This window comes from Sceloporus occidentalis, unplaced genomic scaffold, assembly GCF_023333645.1.
Source record: "Sceloporus occidentalis isolate IW3139 unplaced genomic scaffold, rSceOcc1.0.p SCAF_58, whole genome shotgun sequence".
NCBI classification, from domain to species: Eukaryota; Metazoa; Chordata; class Lepidosauria; order Squamata; family Phrynosomatidae; genus Sceloporus; species Sceloporus occidentalis.
Genome location: NW_028317038.1, coordinates 714220 through 735000, shown reverse-complemented (window position 1 = coordinate 735000; position 20781 = coordinate 714220). Strand labels below are relative to the sequence as shown.

Genomic DNA, 20781 nt, shown 5'->3' with positions numbered 1-20781 from the left:
ATGTATATTTTTGAAAGTATTCCTCCTTTACAGCATTTTTTCACACATGCCTAAAATGTTTTCCACAGTACCGTGTGTATATATATATATATATATATATTGTTTAGCATTTATCAGTGTGCTCATTTATGTGATTTTAACCCTTAATGACCAGAGACATCCTGGCATTAAACAAGCTTACAGTAGAAAGCGCCACTGTGAGAGATTTTGCCTCTAGCAAGATGGTGGCATCCTTTAAAAAATAAACAAGTTTCCAAAAGGGTCTCTCCAGACACTCGAGAGAACTCTGGGCTCAGGTACTGCATTCAACCATGCAAGTCAATGGAACTCAGCTTTCTAATTACAATATGATTAGTAAAATATAAAAAAATGAATAAATGAGCAAGTGCTAAAATTAGCGCTGTATCTTCCCAAAAATCCTGGACATGGAAAGTGTTAAAATACTAGCATTTCAAATATCCAAGGGGTGTCTACTGAGTATCACTGTACTCAGAAGATGTTGCTGAACACATATTGAGGTGTTGTTTGACCGTGAGATATATCAGAAGTGGTAAATTCATACCTGCGGTACAATGTGTGTGAGAAAAAAAACAAAAAAATACCCCCACAAATTTTGACAATGGCTGGTGGTAAAATTAGTGCATGGAAAGAGTTAAAAATACCAGCATTTAAAATACCCTGGGGTGTCTAGTTCTCAAAAATATATGATTTGATGCGTTAAATTGAACTGACCGGCTTCAAATATGTCCCAATTAGGACATGGGGGCAGAAGGACCAGATGTCAAAGTTGCAAGTTGAAAAATGTGCACTTCCAAAATGTGGTGTTTTACCTCCCAAACAACCCAACAAACCTATGCTTGGGTTATATCACTGTAAATGGGAGATGTAGCTGAACACATATTGTGGTGTTGTTTGACAGTGACATATACAAGAAGCTATAAATTCATACCTGAATTGCAATTTATGTGAATTTGTTTTTCAAAAAAATGACTACCACAAACTTTGGCAAATGATGGTGGTAGAATCTTGTGCATGGGAATGGTTAAAATCCCAGGATCTGAAGTACCTTGGGGTGTCTAGTTTTTAAAAATATATGGTTTGATGGGAGTAAATTGCATTGGTCGGCTTCAAAGATGTCCAAAATAGCACATGGGGCAGAATGACCAGATTTGGAAAAAAAATGGTTTTGAAATAGCAAAATGCTACTTTTTGTCATTGCCCTTGCACACAAAAAAAAAGCAAAAAAACATAAAAACATTGGGTATTTCTAAACTCAGGATAAATAGTGGAATCTATTTAACAGGTTTTTTCATTAGTTTTTGTACATGAGTACATGTTTTTTTTTAAATAAAAGTGAGAAAAAGTGCTTTTTTCAATTTTTTTTTTTTTTTATAGAAAATTATCTGAAGAAAGCCCTTGTCCTGAAAAAACAATATATAACTTGTGTGGGTACACTAAATGAGAGTGTAAACACAAGTGCCTTGGTAACGAAGGGTAAAAAAAATAAAACAGCCTGGTCTTTAAGAGTCTAATTTGTTTTGTAACAAGATAAAGCCAAAACACACAAGGCTAGATTATGTCCACAAAGATGGACACTGCATGATACATTTTGTTGCAAGCAAGTTGTAAGTTTTTTGTTTTGCCTTTTTATGGAAATAAAGTAAAGGAGTACCTGATCCAAGGATGAAATTCTGCCCCTCCCCTCCACCACCAAAACCACACCCATTATGTTATGCCATGATTACTAAATTGGGATAGCCACAAAATAGCCATCACCGATATGAAAGCAAAGTGTAGAGGAGCTCCACGTGTCTGCTGGATACAATGTATTCAATTCAACAGTGTATTGGCTGAAGAGTTGGTCCCATCTAAATAAATAATTCATTGGAGATCCCCTGTACTCCATGAAATTGCATATTCTTCATGCCAGACTCCTCGTACTCTGACCTATTTCTGCTTCTGTTGTACGGCATCTTACCTTTTTGTGACATGAATTCTGATTAAGTGGCCTGGGTTTCATGCACATTGCATTCAAGGGACTGAGGTACTTTGTGCTGTAGTATTATACATGTGTATCATTCCAGAATGAACCCAGACCACCCTAACCCACACCATTAACCTGTCCTGCATCTCTAGGCCTCCAGGAAGGCACGTACTGGGAGAAACCAGTTCATAAGGCAAGAATGCCTTATCTATTTCACCACTGATTGATGACCCAGCCAGTTATGATAAATGATGGATGAGTGTATACTTCCTGTCTTCCTTCTTACGTATCAGCCCCAACTGGGATAATCTGAAATTAGGGAGTGGAGGGAACAAAAAAGGGCCTGCAACCCAGCCCACCCTCGTCCTGCATATGAAATCTTAATCATGATTTGACCTCAATTTTTGAATAAAAATGCTGTTCATATTTAAAACCACCCCGCATGCAGGACAATCGTTGACCCTTGTCTTGGTTCCTCTCTTCTACCGGAAGGCTTCAGGCCTACATTGCGATGTGAAGAGGCCTTTGCCCTTCCATGCTCACCCGTGGCACCCGGACCTGCTCACCTCCGAAACTTCCTCCTGGTAAGCTACTGTCATTTGTGTGGCCTGCTGTTGTGTCGCCTATGCTCCCCTGCACATTGCTTGCTGCGCCATCCTCTTCCACATATCCGATGGGATGGACTGGGGCTCAGCCTGGAAGGAGGCCTTTATCTCCTGGCCCTACTCCTGTTTCTTCCAGCTTTGGCGTCATCTGGTGTGGTGTCCCTGGAGGTAGACTCTGCTCTCTCCAAGAGATCCATCAGAAAGGCACATCAATATTTGGCGATATAGTCCTGCAGGAGAATGGGGCATGTGACACATTTTGTATTAACTCCAAATATTACCTAAGCATGGACAATGCCTATTGCAATTTACCATTATTTTTTGCAGTTATAAATGAAAATTGCAGAGCCACTTGAAAAGCACATTAAGGGCGGCACGCCTAAAGAGAAACCAGTTATTTTTGGAATTCCCACAACACATTGCATAGAATTGTGAATCATCACAAGGGAGATTCTTAGTATTTTAGGTTTTAGTTAACCACAGGAAAATCAGCTTAAAGGTGCAGAGTGTGTGTTAAGATGACATCCTGATTCATTTACCAAACTGTACCAACTGAATTAACTCGGTTAAATCACACCAAAATCACAAAATATATTAGATTAAGCTCTGAACATGAACAATTCTCGTGCATCACTCAGACAAAAGCACTTAGATAATTTTTAGAAAGTAGTTTAATATACCAAGGGCTTCAAACCAAATGTTACATTTTGGGAAGTATGCTAGAAAACAAATGCATTTGAAGCTGTATATCACTCTGTGCGCTAAGGGGTAAGTGGTCTTGGTAAAGTACACAGCATCACAATGTTACACACTGGACTTACAAAACTGTAATTACAAAATGATTCAAGCTAATAATGACATGGTCTCAGTGCAACAGAATTTATGAATGAGCATAAAATTCCATCTGAAGCCACAATTTGGCATAATTATCAAGTCACTATTTAAAGTTACTGATATTGTTTTGTGGTTGGGGATCAATATATTGAATTACTACTGGAACTAAATGGTCCCTGTAGAGAAAATTACTTGACCAATGCATTTTTTCACCCTCTGGCCCTTCTTTTACTCTATAATATACCTGCTACATCTTCAGTGTGAAGTCTTCTCCTAAAATCTAGGATTCCTAATTCATTTTCTGTTTCATTGTTACAATATGCCTCAGAATTTAAAATTTTAAGAAAGAGGAACAGAGTAGAACACGTGTCAATGAGTATGTTTTTTGCAATGGTCTTGGAGATAAACATACAAAAGAACAACATTTAAGGGGTTTTATGGCATTGAGTGGGGATTCAGCGACCCATGTAGTATTACTGTACAAGTAAGCAGATGTGAGACTACAGAACAGGTTTGTGTGTACTAATACCTATACGATGCCATTTTTTCTTGTGACTAATTCTATGTAAATTTTTCAGTTTGCCTGCTACCTGTTTAACATGCTAGAACAAACAGACCTCTCTGTTATCGAATTATTTCGTCATCCTTTGAATATTCAGACTTTCAAATCCAGCGTACAGGGAAATCCTCTGGGTTCCCCCATAACTTCCTCTTTTGGTGGCTTTGTGTACAGGTTTTTAGGTTTGAGGGTTTGGCATGGTTCTGCATTGTTGCAAATATGTGATGAAAAACAGCTGAGCTCACCAGAATAGTTTGCATTGTTTTTGATAAAGGCAGATCGATTGTGCTAGCCCTTAATTAAGGAATGGAAGTGATCTCAGCTATTAGTGGTATATTTATCATCCATCATCTGGTATTCCACCTCTGTTTCACAGGGAGTCTCCTGTCAATGTCTAGATCAGTATAAAGTGATGGGGGTTATGCTGTACCACTGTCAATGTCTGGCTCAGTGTATAGTGATGGGAGTTAATGTGTGCCATAATCAGTGCCTGGCTCAATATAGAGTGATGGGAGTTAAAGTATACCACAATCAGTGCCTTTCTCAGTCTTAAGTGATGGCCGTTATGCTGTACCACCGGCAATGTCTGCCTCAGTATGTAGCTATGGGAGTAATGCCGTACCACCTCAATAACTGGCTCAGTATACAGGGATGGAAGTTATGTTGTACTACTGTCAAAGTCTGACTCTGTATAGAGTGAAGGGAGTTAAGATGTAGCACAATCAGTGCCTGGCTCAGTATAAAGTGATGGCGGTTATGCTGTACCACTTGCAATGTGTGGCTTGGTATATAGACATGGGAGTTATACTGTACCACCATTAATGTCTGGCTCAGCATTAAAAATGAATATTGCTTTGCTGGAGTCATTGATCACTTTGCAGTAACGGAGACTCAGAGGCAGAGGATGTAAATACATTTCACTTTGCAGAAAGTATTCACTTTGGACCTGTGTGTTGTTATTATAGAAAGCAGTATTATGTTTTAAGTAAATGTTATTTATTTAAACTTCTTTAATTTATTAAATGCAGTAAACATTATTATGAAACAGTCCTTACAATTTATATTTATGCCAGCAGAAGTGCAGCTCGTAGACATAAACTTTAACTGGTTTAATTTTTTGTACTCTTCCTGAGTGAGGCTGTTTTAACATTTCTGCGGTGTTTGTGTTTAGCTGTAGGTGTTTCCTTCATTCTCATTTACTGCACTCACACAAAACATATATATTGTTTTTAATAGGACAAGAAAGGCTTTTTTTAAATGCTATTATTTTGCAGTTACTGCCTACATTATTTACTATATATTTAAAAAGAATTATATTTATGTAATGTGTTAAATTAAAATTTGGTTACACGGTTTAAAAGATATCTATTTTTCGTTACTAGAAACCCGGAAAATTATATATCAGGGGCAGGGCCGGACTGGGAATGAAAAGCAGCCCTGGAAACATTTGGAGACCAGCCCCATATAGTTTATCTCGTGGTCAAGCTCTTATACCCACAAGCACCCCTTATACATACCCGAGTCACACTATTTGCCATACAAATAACTATAAAACATTCTTTTTATCACATTATTTGTATTAAAATGTGTTTAAAGGCCCTAATGAATTAAAAACATTAGACATAATGGAATCAAAACATTTGCTACTGCAAACATTTTTAGATGAAAAAGTTCCATTTTATTAAGTGGAACAAAACAATGATCATATTATTCTTCACGATATTCTTGTAAGAAACTTTTATTTCTTTATTAATTCATGTAAACTATTTTTTCATATTTAATAAAAGCTATGTATTTTTGTATTTTGTTTTTATTTCCTTTTATTTGCCAACCTGCCCCCCCCAGTTATGCACATCTGTCCCCAGGCTTGCCACTCTGCCCCTCAAAAATGCCTTATACCCCCCTGTATGCCACTCTGCCTCCCTGATATACCTTATACCCTCCTATATGCCACTCTGCCCCATGATATGCCTTTTAACCCCCTATATGCCACTCTGCCTCCAGAAATGCCTTATACCCCCTATATGCCACTCTGCCTCCAGAAATGCCTTATACCACTCTGGCATATAGGGGGTTAAAAGGCATATCATGGGACTGCAGTGGCTGCAGATATGTCACTTGAAGAGTGCAGGCTTTAAAATGCCAGGGCCACAGTCTGCTCCTGCACAGTTCTTAAAGTGTGTTTGTCTCCTGCTTAGGTTTTAGCACCATACTATATATTTATGAACATGAAGTAGAGATTATGCTTTTTGTTTTCCAGAGTAAATGTGCTGAGAGTTTCTTAGGTGCAAATGTAAGCACTGTTGCAGCTCAGGAGAGATGTTTTGTGGCAAATAAGGGAAAACTTGCATAATAAACCCTTTCCTGCCCAGAAGCCTTGGCCTTCTCCTCACCCTTTTTCTTATGCCTATCAAAGCCAAGCAGCTTTTACACGCTTTAGAAAGAAATAATCTGGACATGCAAAGGATAAAATGTCCAGATTATCTGAGAAAATAGCAGATTTACCTTAAATGAGACCTGGTGCCTTGGCACAGTATATAGACTGACACATAAGAAATTTGTTACAGTATTAATAACATTGTTTATAAGACTCCTGTAAAAACAAATCTGATGTAGTGTTTTTATTTAATTAGAAATTTGCTACATACAAAGTTTTTAAGTAATCGATAATCATTCATGTTAATCCATATCACATACAATAGTAACATTATTATTCCTTATGTTATATTCATGTTAATGCTCCTTTTTAAAATCTAATAACAGTTTCCAACTGTTGAAACTGAAACAAAGCTTAATGAGCTGGAGTTTCTTATAACCTTTGCTTTCATGAATACAGATTAAAAGTGCTGTTCCACATACTCATACACATGCTGATTTTTATAGTTTTATAACCAAATGCATAATTAATGTCGAACTGTTGAAACTCTTCCAGGAATTATAAAGTTGTAGGGAATACTTTATTGTCATCTGGCACAATGCAGTTGTGTGGTCTTTGCAAGATTAAACTTCCAGATAAAATAATAAAATAATAGATTAACAAAGTGTAGTTTGCTTAACCTTGTAAGAGAATGCAGTTAATGTTTTGTCGAAGTTGCTTTATCATAGGATCAAGAGGAAGAGGATGAGAAGTAACTGTCCAAGTTCATGCTTTCCACATAAGTCAAATGCCTGACACTAATACACCATGGACAGTCTCGGTACTGTACATTTTAAAGTACAAAGCACAAAAACTTTTTTATTGTTACTGCTTCTGGAGGTTTTATTTGGGGATGGCAAAGTCTATTCCTTGAAGGCTGTAGATACTGTCATTTTAAGATACTTTTTTTTCTACACTGTTTAGTAATAATGTTGTTCTTTTTTTAAAATACATATTAAGTGAAAGGGCAAATTACTAAAACTTTGGAAAAATGACAGCCGCTAGCATCTAGTTGGTGAAGTTATACCAGCCATTGCTCCTTTGCTGATCCACCCTGTTGCAGGGCAAAAGGGGCAAGCTAGGTAGTGACAGTGAGCAGTCACTGGGCCCTTTTTGTTAGGAACCCCAGTGTTTTTTCTTTAAAAATATAATTTTCTTTAAAATAGCACCAAACTTTAAGGGGGCAGCCAATATTCGAGTTTGGCCATTATTCAAGCCAATACTATATTTTTATCAAGGCATTACAGCAACACTGTTTGGGTGCAGAAAGCGAACGTAGATGGCTTTCTTCACCCGTTTGTGTCTTTAAAGCAGAAGCAATTGGCAGACAAGATGGGACGAATGGTTCTTATTTACAATTATATTCTTGGTTCAGTGTCGTCCACTTTAGGCACATTAATGGTCAGGATTATTACATTTTTTTGGCCCTTGTAATTGGCCTGGTACCCAGACCTAATATATCTTATTGGCACATTTTCTAGGAAACTACAATACTTCTATAACACTCATATATACATATCAAACAGTTTAAAACATTGAGAGACCTGAAATTCTGTAATTTGGAGCTTTCTTCTCTGACTGGTATCCCCTACCAAGTACATGCTCTCCAGATTTTCTCTGATTGTATATGCCATCAATATCAGCAAGCATGACTCCAAATTCACAGCATGGCATGTGCTTACATTCAAAGCAGAAATTAAAAAGGTCCCAAAATAATATCCAAGTGGCATTTTTTTTTTATATCTATATATGTAATGCATGAACATATCTATAGAATGCTTTTAATCAAATATCGGTGCAACATTTCTAGAGATTCCCTGTGGTGTAAACTAGAAGATACCCTTGTCATGTATGGAATCCTTCTAAACATTTCTTATTAATTGTTTTACAATTATTATTTATATATTTAATAAGTTTAATAGGTTGTGTAAAAAGAGGTATGTGATAACAGGGTAGGTAACGTACCCTAAATGTGGCTGCAACCCTATCTTCTAAATACAGCCTTATAGCTGTAGGACTACTCACTGAACTTCTATAAAACAAATAATGTTTCAAGTCTGCCCAAAACTCTGTGACATCATCAGAATACTTTGATGTCAAAATGGGACTACTGAAATAATACTGTTGCATACAGTGTAGTTATTTATTCAAGGACAGCAGGGGATGTAAAAAATATTTCAAGATTCAGAAAATATGCTGAGAGTAGCGAAGTCCTGATCAACTTTATGACACAATATGAGTGTCATATATTCAAATATAACCCTAACCCTTTCCCTTCTTTCCTTTCCTGATTTACCTCTTTTCTCAGAGCTCGTAATGTTTGGGGGTATGAGTTTGTCATAATGTTCTACAGATTCAATACTGCATAATTAATAACATGTATATAAATAACAGACCATTCTAAATTGCTGAAATACATTATCCTTCTTAGAAACCATCTATAAATAGTTCACAATGGCATTTAAAAGTTTATTTTAAGGCCACGACGACTAAAGCTTTGGCCATTTGAAACATTTAGGACCATGTTGCTTGGTCACTGTAGTATTACCAGTATTCTCTCCAAGTAACTGATTTTTTTTGTAGTGCAGTCTGTTCTTTGCTTTTTCTGTATGTGTTACTGTAAATATATGAATTAACTTTTATTGGTGATATAGCTATGTTATGTCAGTTTTATGAGCCAGCCTACATAGATATATTGATGTTTATATTCATTTAGTTATAAACCAATTCAATTGAACCAAACATTTTATCTTCACTATTCTGAATTCTGTCTGTACCGCTTCCACCTATTGTTCCTTTGCATTTTTCATTTTCTCTATTCCTTTTTGGGCTTCTACATGTAGTGTCCTTTTTTATGTGTATAAATGTATCATCAATTATTGTTAATTGTGTCTGTGTATTGTAATGGAGATGACAAATATTTTTACAGATATTCTGAATATGTGTATATGCGTGTTCAGTCTTTTTAGCGATGGTATTAGTTACATTACAATGCATTCATAAATATAAATACTAGTAAAGTTACTATAGCAATATCGCTATTGCTGTATAAATAGTTTAGGGGTAATATCTTATCCCTGTCCTAAAAAAAAAGATTTTCTCCTTCTATAATAAAGAGCCATGCTGTTTTATGTGCACATGCTTTTTCTGGTAGTTCCTTCTCCTATTAAAATAATTTATATGATCCTACTTTCTGAGTCATGCTGACATGAGATGCTACATATGACCTTGTGGATACTTTCCTCTCTGTTACTCTATGGTTTATCTTTGTCAGTGTCACCTCTCAAGAATCCCAACAGTCCTGGTTTTCATGGGACACATCGGGGAGTGGGGAGCATGGGACCAATCGGGGAGATCCATTGATCATGAATGATCCAGAAAGCTGTAAAATCAATTGGAAGAACCATTGTTGTGGATTAACAAGCTGAGCATTCACAAACACTCCGCACAAGACAAGGATGAAGGATGAAGCCTCCCCTAGGTCCCCTGGTGGTAAATTGCCTGCACAGTGCTTACTGTGTTTTATGATGTGTAGGCCAGGATTGGGGCACACTTGGTGCATGAGGTCCTTCTGGCAGCAGGAGCATTTGCAGACATTCAGACAGACACCAGTTTTGGCATATAATCAGTGATGGCAAAGGAAGCTTCTCACTTCCTGACATGTGACGCATATGTAATTTCACGTTGCACTAAGTAAGAGTGGAAGCTGCACAGTTATCTGTGTGTACAGAAAGGATCTGCTGGCAGGATCCTTCAGCCAGCACCCTGCAGTCACTGTTTGGTGATCTAGTACTCATGTCGTTTCTCCATTTTGCTGTGCTTTGGAATATGACCTGCTATATAAAGCAATTGATAATGTCTTCCCCTGTGACATTTTCCTTGTTTGAGTATACTGCTTCTTTATAGTTTTAACAATTAGCAACCCATAGGCTTTGTATATTCACACAAGTGAGTTTCTATAGAAAAATTATTTCTAGTGAAGTATTTACAGATGTTCAACAAACTCAGTTTCAGTTTTTGATTGCGACAAAAAGTAAGATTTAAAGAACTGAAAAACTGCCGTATATGAGAACATAACATAATAGTGGATACAAATTTTTATTAAAATAGTTCACACTAATAGCTATGGAGCTGAAAATAAACAGACCTTGCAGTGGGGCACAATCTGAGCGGAACCTTGCAACATAACGAAAGGCAAAAATGTAAAACGTTAGGAGGAGGAGGTTGTATGTATGTGTGACACATGCATGTGCAGTACAAAAGACTAGTTCTCACACACCGTGTACTGGTAATATTAATATTTTAATATCAGTGAATGACGCCACTAGGTGAGTGGGTCTTAACGACAATGAACTAAACCAGAAGAGAATATTTTTACTGGAATAGTTAAATTGTGTGAGTAATCCAATTTTCATGAAGGATTATGGATGTTTGATGAGTAAAGAGTGGTGTTGTAATCAACTTGAGTAAATCTTAGGAGTATTTCTCATAAATTCATATAGTTTTTCCTGTTATTGCTCGCCTTATGAGTCTTGCTGAAATGAGTCAGTTGATGAAGCTGTCAATGTATTTTACATCCATGTTGGTGCAGTACACCAAGGATTTTAACTCAAATTGAGTAAAATTAGGCCCAAGTTAATTTCACAGAATAGCCATTTTTACTTGTGAGTTGTGGTATCCCAAGCAAAGTGTAAATGTGATCTATTGTGTAATCACTATTTCATTAAATCATATATTGCTACATATAATTAAAACCCAATAAGGGTCCTAAACATTTTGCATTTAAACCTTAGGGGTCCTAAACTTTTTAAGGTCTAAAACATTTATTTGAAGGTCTAAGTCTTTTGAGCAGCTCACAGAAACATGACCATTTCTGATTGTATGCCACATAGCATTTGCCAGCGGTATATGGATCTTTTTGCATTCCAATTAAACCATTACCATTGTGGATATATGTGTTCAGCAGGTGCTGTTGGGACTGGACCTACTCATTCGCTTACCATTGTGTTTCAGTAGACAAGCCCTCTCCGAAAAAAACTTGTGTGTTATTACTGCATACACTGGCCGTAGCTGTTTGTTTTCTTTGGCACATTAATCTGAGATCAGCAGTATCACCATAAATCTGAATAGTCAATATGTTGGATTTAAGAGAGATTGCAGCCTTCTTATGCAGAGAATTTAGTAGTCTAACAAGATTTGTCCCCTTGGCTTGCTGGAACATCACTATACAGGAAGCTATGTGATGGAGAGGGTTGGTCTTAGATGTTGTAATATCAAGCAGGTCCTATTCCTATTTTGTATCCTTTATTATTTATTGCATACTCTTGCCTTTTTAAAATTTAAAGCTTCATGCATTTGGATTAGTGAGTATAACATTTTAGTATTGGCATGCAAAAGCCTTAAATCTCAGTTAAATTAAACCCTTAATTCAACTGACCCCTTGACTTCATTAGTGAACTGACCAAATAACCATAACTGGGAACTCTCTGGCTTTTACCTGGGGACTTTCTGGCTTTCTCCAGGGGAAATACTCCCGGTCTGTCTCCCCTGGGGGCAGTGTTGAGGTCAGCCATCCAATTATATAATTATATTATATTTGTGGACCCAAAAAGCGATCTGAACCAACTGAGGAACATTCATCCTATTCAAACACCCACTGGTGTCTGCCAGTCAGCACCAACACGGGATATGGCGTCATATTTAGCACAGCATTCACCGGCAGGCGCGCAGAACAAGACCACACTGCAGACTTAAAGGCAGGCTGCCAGATTCAGAGACCAAGAATGGGGAGGCGAGGGGAGAAATATGTTTGCATGAATACGAAGGGGGCATACTAAAAGCAGGTTATGAAGTTATTGGGAAAATAATGCTGGGTGGGTATGGAGACGATGATGAGAAGTTATGTTGAAGGAATGAGGATGGAGGTTGATGGTTGTGAGGGCTATGAATATGGTGGTTGAGGTTGAGGGGAGATTTGAATTAAAAATAATGGTGATGGTCAGGGACAGCTCTACACTCACACAAACATACACACAGCTGCTGTAAAACCACATAATTACACATAGACACATACGTACATAGCCAGTGTAACACCCTACAATTACTATGGTGATCGATATTGTTGGTATAATTGTACTAGATACATTAAGACATTGTGGCGATATCAGAAACAAATGTTTTTTTTGGGGGGGGGTCTCAGGGTGAGCCACTGAAAGTTCCCAGGTATGCAAATAACCCTTTCTTGTCTTACAATAGCAGGAACTAAGTTTCTTCCTTACACATTTTTATGATAGTGTAAATGAAAGAACGAATGATTATTAGTTGTAATCACTCAAGTTTATTGCATGCACATTTTTTGTTTTGAGTGTATGTTGTCAGGTAATCATTATTTTAGCAATGCATGGTCACAAAAAATCATGTCGGTGCACTAGGAATTTAAGAATTGCAAACTCAGCCATGTGAACTTTGTTCCAAAAATGCAAGTCTTATAAGCATACAATATAATTTTATGTAAATTGCCCTGTGACCTCTCTACAGAGTGTTAAAACACGTGTTTGTTTGCAAAAGTTTAAATAGGGCACCTGGCTCTCGTTAATAAGGTATAACAACTGATTAATTCAGTCTCTAACTGTGCTGCGGGGAGGATGCTTGTTCCTTCTCTGTTAAATTCTTGGTCTAATCTATATGTAGCTGGACTGTTGACCCTGGCTCCCCATGACTCCTGCTAAACAAGGTGAATTTTATAGTTCAGACCTGTGCCTGAATATAAGGACATTTACACTTGTTTTGCTGATTAAAGCTGTTTTGTATGTTTTTTTGACAAATAACATTTTTGTTGCTGTTGTTTTGTTACTTGCTTCCTACCAAGCCTTACCTCCACTTCTACAACATTTAGTGTAAAAATTGGAAAGCCCACCATGGAGCAACTACCATTTTTAAAGGAGAAACTAAAGGTACATATGTGCTACTAAAAGCTGCATAGAAGAAAATAGTAAAACGAAAGAAAAACACACAAACTTGTATTATTACTGATGCACGTATAAAAAGATTTGCTCCTCTTCTTGTGTACGTCCAATTTCAAGACATGGATGGCAGTGTAGACTTCAGTCTTTCTGCCCATGAGATCCTTGTTTTTGTCAAGCTCCATGAATGGTAAGAGGCAGGCACTTACTCAGACAGGTAGTCCAAGCATGGGCTAAGACACCCCTAGGCTTGGAGTTGTGGGACTCACAGGTTAAAAAATACCTGTCAGGACCCACTATGGGCTTCTAGCAGCCAGAAATGTTATGAGGCCAGCAATCCGCTGAAACAAAAGTGTCCCTTGACAGCGTAAAATTAACTATACATACAGTAGAATAGTGCAAATAGGATAATTGTGGCTACAAAGTAAAACTAAAAAAAAACTAACGATAAGACACGTACCGTTCATACAGATAATTATAATTACCTTTAAAGCATAATTCCTCTTAAGCATCCAACACAGCTTTCACACTGACCAACTCATACCTAGTACATACTCAGATATGTAACACAGACGCTAAAAATGTCAACGTCGCTTGTCAATATCCATTTCTAAGCGAGTTTGTCTCTAATATTGTCAGGGTCCGCAACCCCGGGTCCGACGAAGTGACTCACCTGAGTACCCGATGCCCGCGGGTACCGGATCCCGCGGCGCGTCTCCAGCTCCCTCCACCTCCGTCAGCATGTCCGCCGCTAGGCGCGCGCGCGCGCCCTCAACTAACTTTATGCGCCCCCGAGTGGAGACGCCGGGGTACGCGCACCGATGACGTCACGGCTGGGGGCGAGGCTTCCCCCTGGCGGCAAGTTTAAAAGCTGAGCACTGAGATTAGCTCAGTGCTCAGTGATTGTTTTTCTATTCGAGCTCTAGTGCCCTTTGGTGATTTTTTCCTATTGATTTCCTGTGTACCAAACCCGGCTTGTCCTCTACTCTGCTGCTCTCTATATCCCGACCCTTGGCTACTAAACGGCGTTCCTGATTTTTTGGTTCCTGACCCTGGCTTCGGATTTTGACCTCGCAGCTTGCTAGTTTCCCTGACCACGGCTTCGTTTCCTGACTTCGGCTTATTCTCACTTGCCTTATCTGCTGATTCCTGGGGTACGTTCCTGCATACCGGTTGTCACGAACGCACTCTACTCCAAGCGTGCGCGTGACTTGGTTCTGGTGGTAAAAGGGTTAAAATTCACTATCTGTCTGCACTAGACCGGAAATAGTGATAAAAATACAAATATCCACCCTTAATACCACCCGCAATTAACTATAATGATATAACAAATATCAAAATAATGCTGCCACCACCAAGACAATTTAGAAATGGGGTGTCTTGGTACCCCAAGTGAATCAGACTATAACAACCCACACAGTATATTTTAACACAAAAATTACCAATAAAACGGTCTCTTCAGGTAACGCGAGTCTTTACCAGACAAAGGCAGAACTTAATAAAGGAATATTTATTATGAATAAAAAAATCACAGTGCATACACAAAAAGATGATAAACAGATTATTTACACCAAACAGATAAAATAAAAAGGAGAAAATTACAGAAAACCTAACTACTCACTGAATGGTCAAGTAACAGTTTTTCTGTCCGTAGGGCTCCGGCAAGGAAAGATGGCGACTTACTCAAAATTAGATCTTGGCCCCTAGTAAGCACACTGACCAATCTTCTTTCACTAACTTTATACTCTTTCCCAGTTCATCTCGAGTTTCCAAGCCGGCCCAGAGGTGGTATAAGCAGAGGGAAGGTGTACCATAAGTGACCTCCCCCTTGAGTAGTGGAAACATATCCGTCAAAATAACTTATTTTCATTTTATCGTCCCTCCTGTGCTCGCCACAGCCATAATTCATGCATTTATGAATTTCCTGTAAATTGTGAAGTCCATAGATATGTCACACTTGCTACATATGACTGACCATCATAGACTTCACAATTCCTTCCAAACCGTTTACGTTGCGCTGTCATGTTTGTACTCTTTTTGTAGGCTGCGCTTTCCCCGTTCTAGGTATGCACACAAGGAGGTATGATAATGAATATATGAGTTATTATTGATATGTGTTGGATATGACCTGGATATGAGATGGTTTTCCTGACTGCTAGTGGTCACTTAGCATATCAAAGAATCCAGTATTATGAGGGGGAAACAGGCATATGGTCGTCTACATTTGAACCTAGACAAAACGGCAGCTCCACTGCAGGACCTAACACCCTGTAGAAGGCCCCGGTTGGAGTCCGAGCTTCAAAGGACACATTTATCTCACAAGACCTTTTGGCACCACATGACTGTACAATCAAATTAACCCCTCTCATACTGAAATTGGCCATACCATCTCTACCAAGTAGCAAGTCCATGTATGCACTACACAAGTTGGTGTGACACCTCCCCCAAATAAGATGGTGGCCCAGAGATTAAGCCACAAGCTTATCTCTGCGCCTACCTACTCTTTCCCTGGGTAACAGTTTCCGGCTAAGATAAAGTATTTCTTTGGGAAAACCCACCCTACAGAAGGTACTTTTCAAAGCATCGGCTACGTTGTCTGCTCTGTTACAGGAAAAGGCCATGGTCTCAGGGTACCCAGGGGCATAGTCCATCCCCTTAGTAACAGATTGGTTCTCCATGCGGCTCGGTATAGCTACAAGCCCCAACCAATCTACTTGATGGGTAGCTAGGGTGTCTCGCCCTGGCTTCCCAAACCATGTAGGCCCTTCGTAAGGGATAACAGAATGGTCACCAGTTTCACCCTCTCCCTTGTGTCCTGACTTCGTAGTCCCACAGAATATGGGCACAGGTGCACAAAAGCCCTCTCTTTGTCCCCTATTCTGCTGCCAGGTTACCACAGCTATGGTTGAAACATCTGTCACTCCACCTGTTCCACTCCAAGGAGGCATACATACAGTACCCTGGGAACCAGTTAATCCTGACACAGAGGAACACTCACTCACCCTCTGCCCTTCTTCACAGGGTGGCCCCCTCACATTTTCACACAGCACCTCAAACATCCCTGGTTCTGGCACCGAGTCACTCTGCCCTCCCTCCCAGTGATGCGAAAACTTCAAGTTCTCAAACGGCACCTCAGACACCCCTGGTTCTGGCACAGATTCGCTCTGCCCTCCCTCCCAGTGATGCGAAACCTCCACATTCTCACATGGTACCTCAGACAACCCTGGTTCTGGCACAGATTCGCTCTGCCCTCCCTCCCAGTGATGCGAAACCTCTACATTCTCACACGGCACCTCAGACATCCCTGGTTCTGGCACAGATTCGCTCTGCCCTCCCTCCCAGTGATGCAAAACCTCCACATTCTCACACAGCACCTCAGACATCCCTGGTTCTGGCACAGATTCAATCTGCCCTCCCTCCCAGTGATGCGAAACCTTCACATTCTCCCACGGCACCTCAGACATTCTGGGTTCTAGTACAGGCAGACACGCACAACCTTTCTGCCCACTCTCCCCATGAGGCTGCCCTGGTACATTTTTATACACTGCCCTTTCTATGGTAGGGCCCCTAGAAGACCTGGATAAATCAAAAGTATCATCCTCCGGCATATATTTTGACAACAGCCTACCCAAATCAGTACCCAGTAACACATTAGTAGGAATGTTATCTGATACCCCCACATCTCTTACACCCTTCCCTGCTCCCCAATCCAAAAATACTCGTGCCATTGGCACTGCATGACGTACTCCTCCAATTCCCCGCACTGTTAAGGTCTTGCCAGGAATAAAGTCCTCAGAGCTCACTAGCTCTGGACGCACAAGAGTCACTTCTGCCCCCATGTCTCTGAGCCCCACAGTTACCTTGTTTCCCACAGTGACAGGTTGCATATTCACATTGGGGGTGTTCTCAGCGCTGCAGACGAACAACACCGAAGATGGTGATTCTGAGGGGTGACCCACTCCTGTGGATGGCGTAGGATTTCTTTTCTCCGGGCAAGTAGCGCTAATGTGCCCCACTTTATTACAAATAAAACACCTGCGACTATCCCCATACGTAGAAATGGCACTAGCTCCCCCTCTCCCTGAGGTAGAAACTGACGCAGAAGATGGTATAGTAGACTGGGTGATGGGAAGCCGTGGTGTAGCGGTCTTCCAGCTGGATGCTCCCGTAGAAAAACCTCTGCTCCGGTCCGATTGTGCTCGGTTGGCGGTGTGGAAATCAGCCAGCTCACCCGCTTCCAATGCTGTTTTGGGCTCCCGGTCCAGCAGCCATTCTTGTACATTGGCTGGGCACAGCTGCAAAAACTGTTCCTTGATGATCAGATCTTCCAAGCTTTCTAAGGTTGTAATGTCTAGACCTCTAATCCACTGCCGGAATGCCGTCGTCAGGTGTCCCACAACTGCAGTGTAGCTCTCGGTGGAATGCTTTTGCAAAGTCCGGAATTTCTTTCGGTACACCTCAGGGGTAAGGTTGTACCGTCTCTGCAGTGCAGCCTTAATTGCCTCATAGTCCTGGTCAGATTCTGCTGGTAGCTCTGCAAATGCTTCCAGTGCAGGACCTCTGAGACCAGGGGTGAGGTACTTTGCCCACTGGTCCTTTGGTAATTGGTACTGCCTGCAAACCTTTTCAAAACTGCGCAGAAAAACATCCAGATCCCCATCTTTGTCCAAAGTGGGAAAATTCTCTGCACGTGGTTTGGGTGCAGAAGAGTCTCTTGAAACCACACTGATAGGTGAGGCACTCAACCTCTCCAACTCTGCTAGTTTTAGTTCATGCTCTCTTGCCGCCTGGCGCTCTGCAGTCTCTCTCTCGGCCTGGCGCTCTGCAGCCTCCTGATATTTAAGGATAAGCTGCAGTCTGAGGTTTGCATCTGTTGAGTCCACGTATTTGAAAACAGTTTGTAGATAAGAGTCCAAGGGATCTCCAGATCTTGGCACGTCACCGACATCAGCTGCAGGTATCTCCCGTGTGACCATGCCTCCCTCAGAAGTGTTTGCAGCATCACTTCGCGCTGCTTGTTGCATATCATAGTCCACAAGCGCTTGAATAAGTTCATCCTTTGATTTTCCCCGGATGGGAATACATTGTTCACGGCAACGTTGCTCCAGAGCACTCTTGGATTGTGTTTGGTATTCCATTTATCACACCGGCCCAAACAAATGATAGCAAAAGAAAAGAAAACAAAGAGGGGGGGGGGACTGTTGAGGTGTAAATATACTAAGTATGCACTGAGTTCAGCCTTTGGAAATTGAGAAACAATTTCTTTTTAGTGTCTGGATTAGCAAATCCAGCAACACTGAAATCTGGTACCGAAAAAGATGGAAAAAATCTTTAACTATCCCACCGCTGTGCCACCAATTTGTCACAAACGCACTCTACTCCAAGCGTGCGCGTGACTTGGTTCTGGTGGTAAAAGGGTTAAAATTCACTATCTGTCTGCCCTAGACCGAAAATAGTGATAAAAATACAAATATCCACCCTTAATACCACCCGCAATTAACTATAATGATATAACAAATATCAAAATAACGCTGCCACCACCAAGACAATTTAGAAATGGGGTGCCTTGGTACCCCAAACGAATCAGACTATAACAACCCACACAGTATATTTTAACACAAAAATTACCAATAAAACGGTCTCTTCAGGTAACGCGAGTCTTTACCAGACAAAGGCAGAACTTAATAAAGGAATATTTATTATGAATAAAAAAATCACAGTGCATACACAAAAAGATGATAAACAGATTATTTACACCAAACAGATAAAATAAAAAGGAGAAAATTACAGAAAACCTAACTACTCACTGAATGGTCAAGTAACAGTTTTTCTGTCCGTAGGGCTCCGGCAAGGAAAGATGGCGACTTACTCAAAATTAGATCTTGGCCCCTAGTAAGCACACTGACCAATCTTCTTTCACTAACTTTATACTCTTTCCCAGTTCATCTCGAGTTTCCAAGTCGGCCCAGAGGTGGTATAAGCAGAGGGAAGGTGTACCATAAGTGACCTCCCCCTTGAGTAGTGGAAACATATCCGTCAAAATAACTTATTTTCATTTTATCGTCCCTCCTGTGCTCGCCACAGCCATAATTCATGCATTTATGAATTTCCTGTAAATTGTGAAGTCCATAGATATGTCACACTTGCTACATATGACTGACCATCATAGACTTCACAATTCCTTCCAAACCGTTTACGTTGCGCTGTCATGTTTGTACTCTTTTTGTAGGCTGCGCTTTCCCCGTTCTAGGTATGCACACAAGGAGGTATGATAATGAATATATGAGTTATTATTGATATGTGTTGGATATGACCTGGATATGAGATGGTTTTCCTGACTGCTAGTGGTCACTTAGCATATCAAAGAATCCAGTATTATGAGGGGGAAACAGGCATATGGTCGTCTACATTTGAACCTAGACAAAACGGCAGCTCCACTGCAGGACCTAACACCCTGTAGAAGGCCCCGGTTGGAGTCCGAGCTTCAAAGGACACATTTATCTCACAAGACCTTTTGGCACCACATGACTGTACAATCAAATTAACCCCTCTCATACTGAAATTGGCCATACCATCTCTACCAAGTAGCAAGTCCATGTATGCACTACACAAGTTGGTGTGACACCGGTCTCTACCCTTTAATCCTGCCTTGCAGCCTCACATAATCACTGAGCCCTATGGAGCCCGCAGGAAGACCTGACATGTTCACTGCCTTAAGTCAACAAATGACTTCTATGAACCAGTCTTTGCAAGAACTCCAGGCAAGTCAAAACCAGCTTAGGCAGCAGGTGCAACAGCTTCAAGTTCCCCATGCCGCTCCTGCAGACCCAGCCGTGGCCCCTCTACCTCTCAACATGGAAGGCGCCTCGGCCATAGAACCTCAAGTTCCCCTCCCGGAACGATTCACAGGTGACCGCAAGAAGTACGGAACTTTCTTCCTGCCAAATATTGTTTAATCTTAAGCCCAGAACCTATCTCTCCGACTATGTCCGGGTTCATACCGTTATTTCCCTCCTCTCGGACGAACCTCAACAGTGGGCTCATCACCTCCTCCACAGCAGCAGTCCGCTACTGGATTCGTGGGCCTCATTCCGTCAGGCTATGGACTCTATGTATGACGATCCTTTCAGAACTTCCTCGGCTACCACCTCTCTGAGAACCCTCAAGCAGGGTAGGCGCCCCATCGAGGAGTACATCACTGATTTCAGACGCCTGGCTCTGGACTCGTTATGGAATGAGCCCGCTCTCCACGATCAATTCCGTTGGGGCCTCTCGGAATTGGTTAAAGACGAACTTGCTCGCACTTCCATCCCTTCTGGCCTGGAGGACTTTATCACGTTATCCACCCGGATCGACCGTCGGCTCCGTGAGAGAAGATTCGAGCGTCAATCTTCTTCCTCTACCTGGTCGCCTGCCTCTCC

The 20781-nt window shown here is 40.6% G+C and overlaps 1 protein-coding gene across 1 annotated transcript in view; it reads right to left on the bottom strand.

The window, feature by feature from the left end:
* LOC149287604 (uncharacterized) overlaps positions 1-18498 on the bottom strand; it is a 28278-nt gene extending 9780 nt beyond the window's left edge. The window contains exon 1 of the mRNA XM_089492644.1: positions 16857-18498. Within this exon, the coding sequence (XP_089348770.1) occupies positions 16857-18498 (1642 nt within the window). The remainder of the gene's footprint in view (positions 1-16856) is intronic.
* Between the last annotated feature and the right edge of the window lie 2283 nt (positions 18499-20781).